General features: G+C 67.7%; 1 protein-coding gene across 1 annotated transcript in view; it reads right to left on the reverse strand.

The window, feature by feature from the left end:
• The window catches only part of LRRC24 (leucine rich repeat containing 24), a gene marked incomplete at its 5' end in the record, with an annotated part of 3,288 nt that extends 1,564 nt beyond the window's left edge, over positions 1–1,724 (reverse strand). The window contains 3 exon segments of the mRNA XM_025193695.1: positions 1–222; positions 502–670; positions 1,440–1,724. The exon segment at positions 1–222 is cut by the window's left edge and continues 14 nt beyond it. Coding sequence (XP_025049480.1) covers positions 1–222; positions 502–670; positions 1,440–1,724 — 676 coding nt within the window.
• Between the last annotated feature and the right edge of the window lie 19 nt (positions 1,725–1,743).

Here is a 1,743-nt window from a genome sequence, read left to right on the forward strand (position 1 = left end):
GGTCGTCGCCCAGCCGGGCCGTGGCCTCCGCCGGCTGCACGTGCACGGCGGGCGGGATGCAGATGAGGCTGTTGCCCGAGACGTCCAGCAGGCTCTGGTGCGCCAGGCGTGGCGGCTCCGCACACGCGATCTTCTTGTCCAGCGGACTCAGCAGGCGCCGGCCCTCCCCCTTCACCCACATGCCCAGCCAGTGCAGGGCGCAGTCGCAGCGCCACGGGTTCTCTGCCAGCGGGAAAGAGCCTCAGCCCCTTGCCACGGAGCCCCCTTCCCCACACGGTCTTGGGGACCCCCCTTTCCAGTGACCGCAACCCCCAAGCTGGGCATGAAACCCCCCGAAGTCCTTCCAGGGTGCTGGGGGATAGGGCAGGGCTGTCCTGGCGGAGCTTCCTCAGCCGCCCCCATCCCACGGAGCCATGGTGCCTGCCGCGCCAGGGTATTGGAGGCTTTGTGGAGCCGGAGGACTCACCCCCAGCCTGGTGGCAGGGAGAGCTCGGGAGTTACCTGTGAGGCGCAGCACCTGCAGGCTGAGCAGGGGGTGCAGGGTGGCGCGGGTGACGGTGCGCAGGTTGTTCTTGCTGAGGTCCAGCAGCGCCAGCGAGGAGAGCCCAGCCAGCGCCCGCTCCGCCAGCGTCTCGATGCTATTCTCCTGTAGGTGCAGCTCCTGCAGCCTCTGAGGGGGGTAGGGGCGGGCAGGTCGGCACACGTGCATGCACACACGAGTACGTGACCACCTGCGTGTGTGCACGTGCAAGTGCATGCCATCACGTGTGAGCACACGGGAGCAAATGCTGCAAAAGGCGCCAGCGCGGGCATGCAGCCGTGCTCGGACAAGCCCTGGCAGGTGACTGCATGCGGTGGGCAAGCACATGCAAATGGTGGGAATGCGCGGGAGCAAACGCTGCAAAAGGCCCGCGTGCAGCCAGGCTCTGACACGTGACTGCACACAGGTGCCTGCACGTACACCTGCCACGTGAGCCAGTGCATCAAGATCCCCGTGCCCACAGCATGCACCACTGCCAAATACTTAGTGCACGATACGAGCAGGCACCTGGCACAGCTGCCATGCTCCGGCCCCATGGCGCACGTGCCCTCACAAGCACCTGTTACCTCCCCTCAAACCCTACCAGCCAGGTCCTTCCCTGCAAAGAGCTAGGGCACCCCCTGCCCATGTCGCTGCACAGCCCCTAACACCCTGAGCCCTGGGACAGACGGGCAGGATGCAGCCAGGGGAAACTGAGACACCAGACAGGGAAATGACTTTCCCAGCATCGCAGCTGGTCGTGGGAAGAAACCAGGCGTCCAGCCTCACCTGCCCACCCCTTCCCTTCCCTTCCCCAGGGGCAGGTGCCCGGACCCAGCGCAGGTGGCACCATTAGCACCCCCCTGGAGCCGGGGAGGTGAGACCGGGGCGCCCGGGTCCCCGCCAGCCCCGCGCTGACCTGCAGGTCGCAGAAGGTGCAGTCGAGGAGGCGCGTGATCTGGTTGCCGGCCAGGTAGAGCACGCGCAGGTGGGCGAGGCCCTGGAAGACGCTGGCCTGCAGCAGGTGGATGCGGTTGGCGTTGAGGGCCAGCTCCAGCAGGCGCTGCTGGGCGCGGAAGGCGCCGGGCTCCAGGGCCGAGACGCTGTTGTTCTGCAGGTAGAGGTACTGCAGCCCCCGCAGCCCCGCCAGGTCCTGCTGCCGGATCTGGGCCACGCCGTTGTCCTGCAGGAACACCGTCTGCGGGGCAGCGGGGCGGGGGGGG

The sequence above is a fragment of the Alligator sinensis genome, unplaced genomic scaffold, assembly GCF_000455745.1.
Source record: "Alligator sinensis unplaced genomic scaffold, ASM45574v1 scaffold446_1, whole genome shotgun sequence".
NCBI classification, from domain to species: Eukaryota; Metazoa; Chordata; order Crocodylia; family Alligatoridae; genus Alligator; species Alligator sinensis.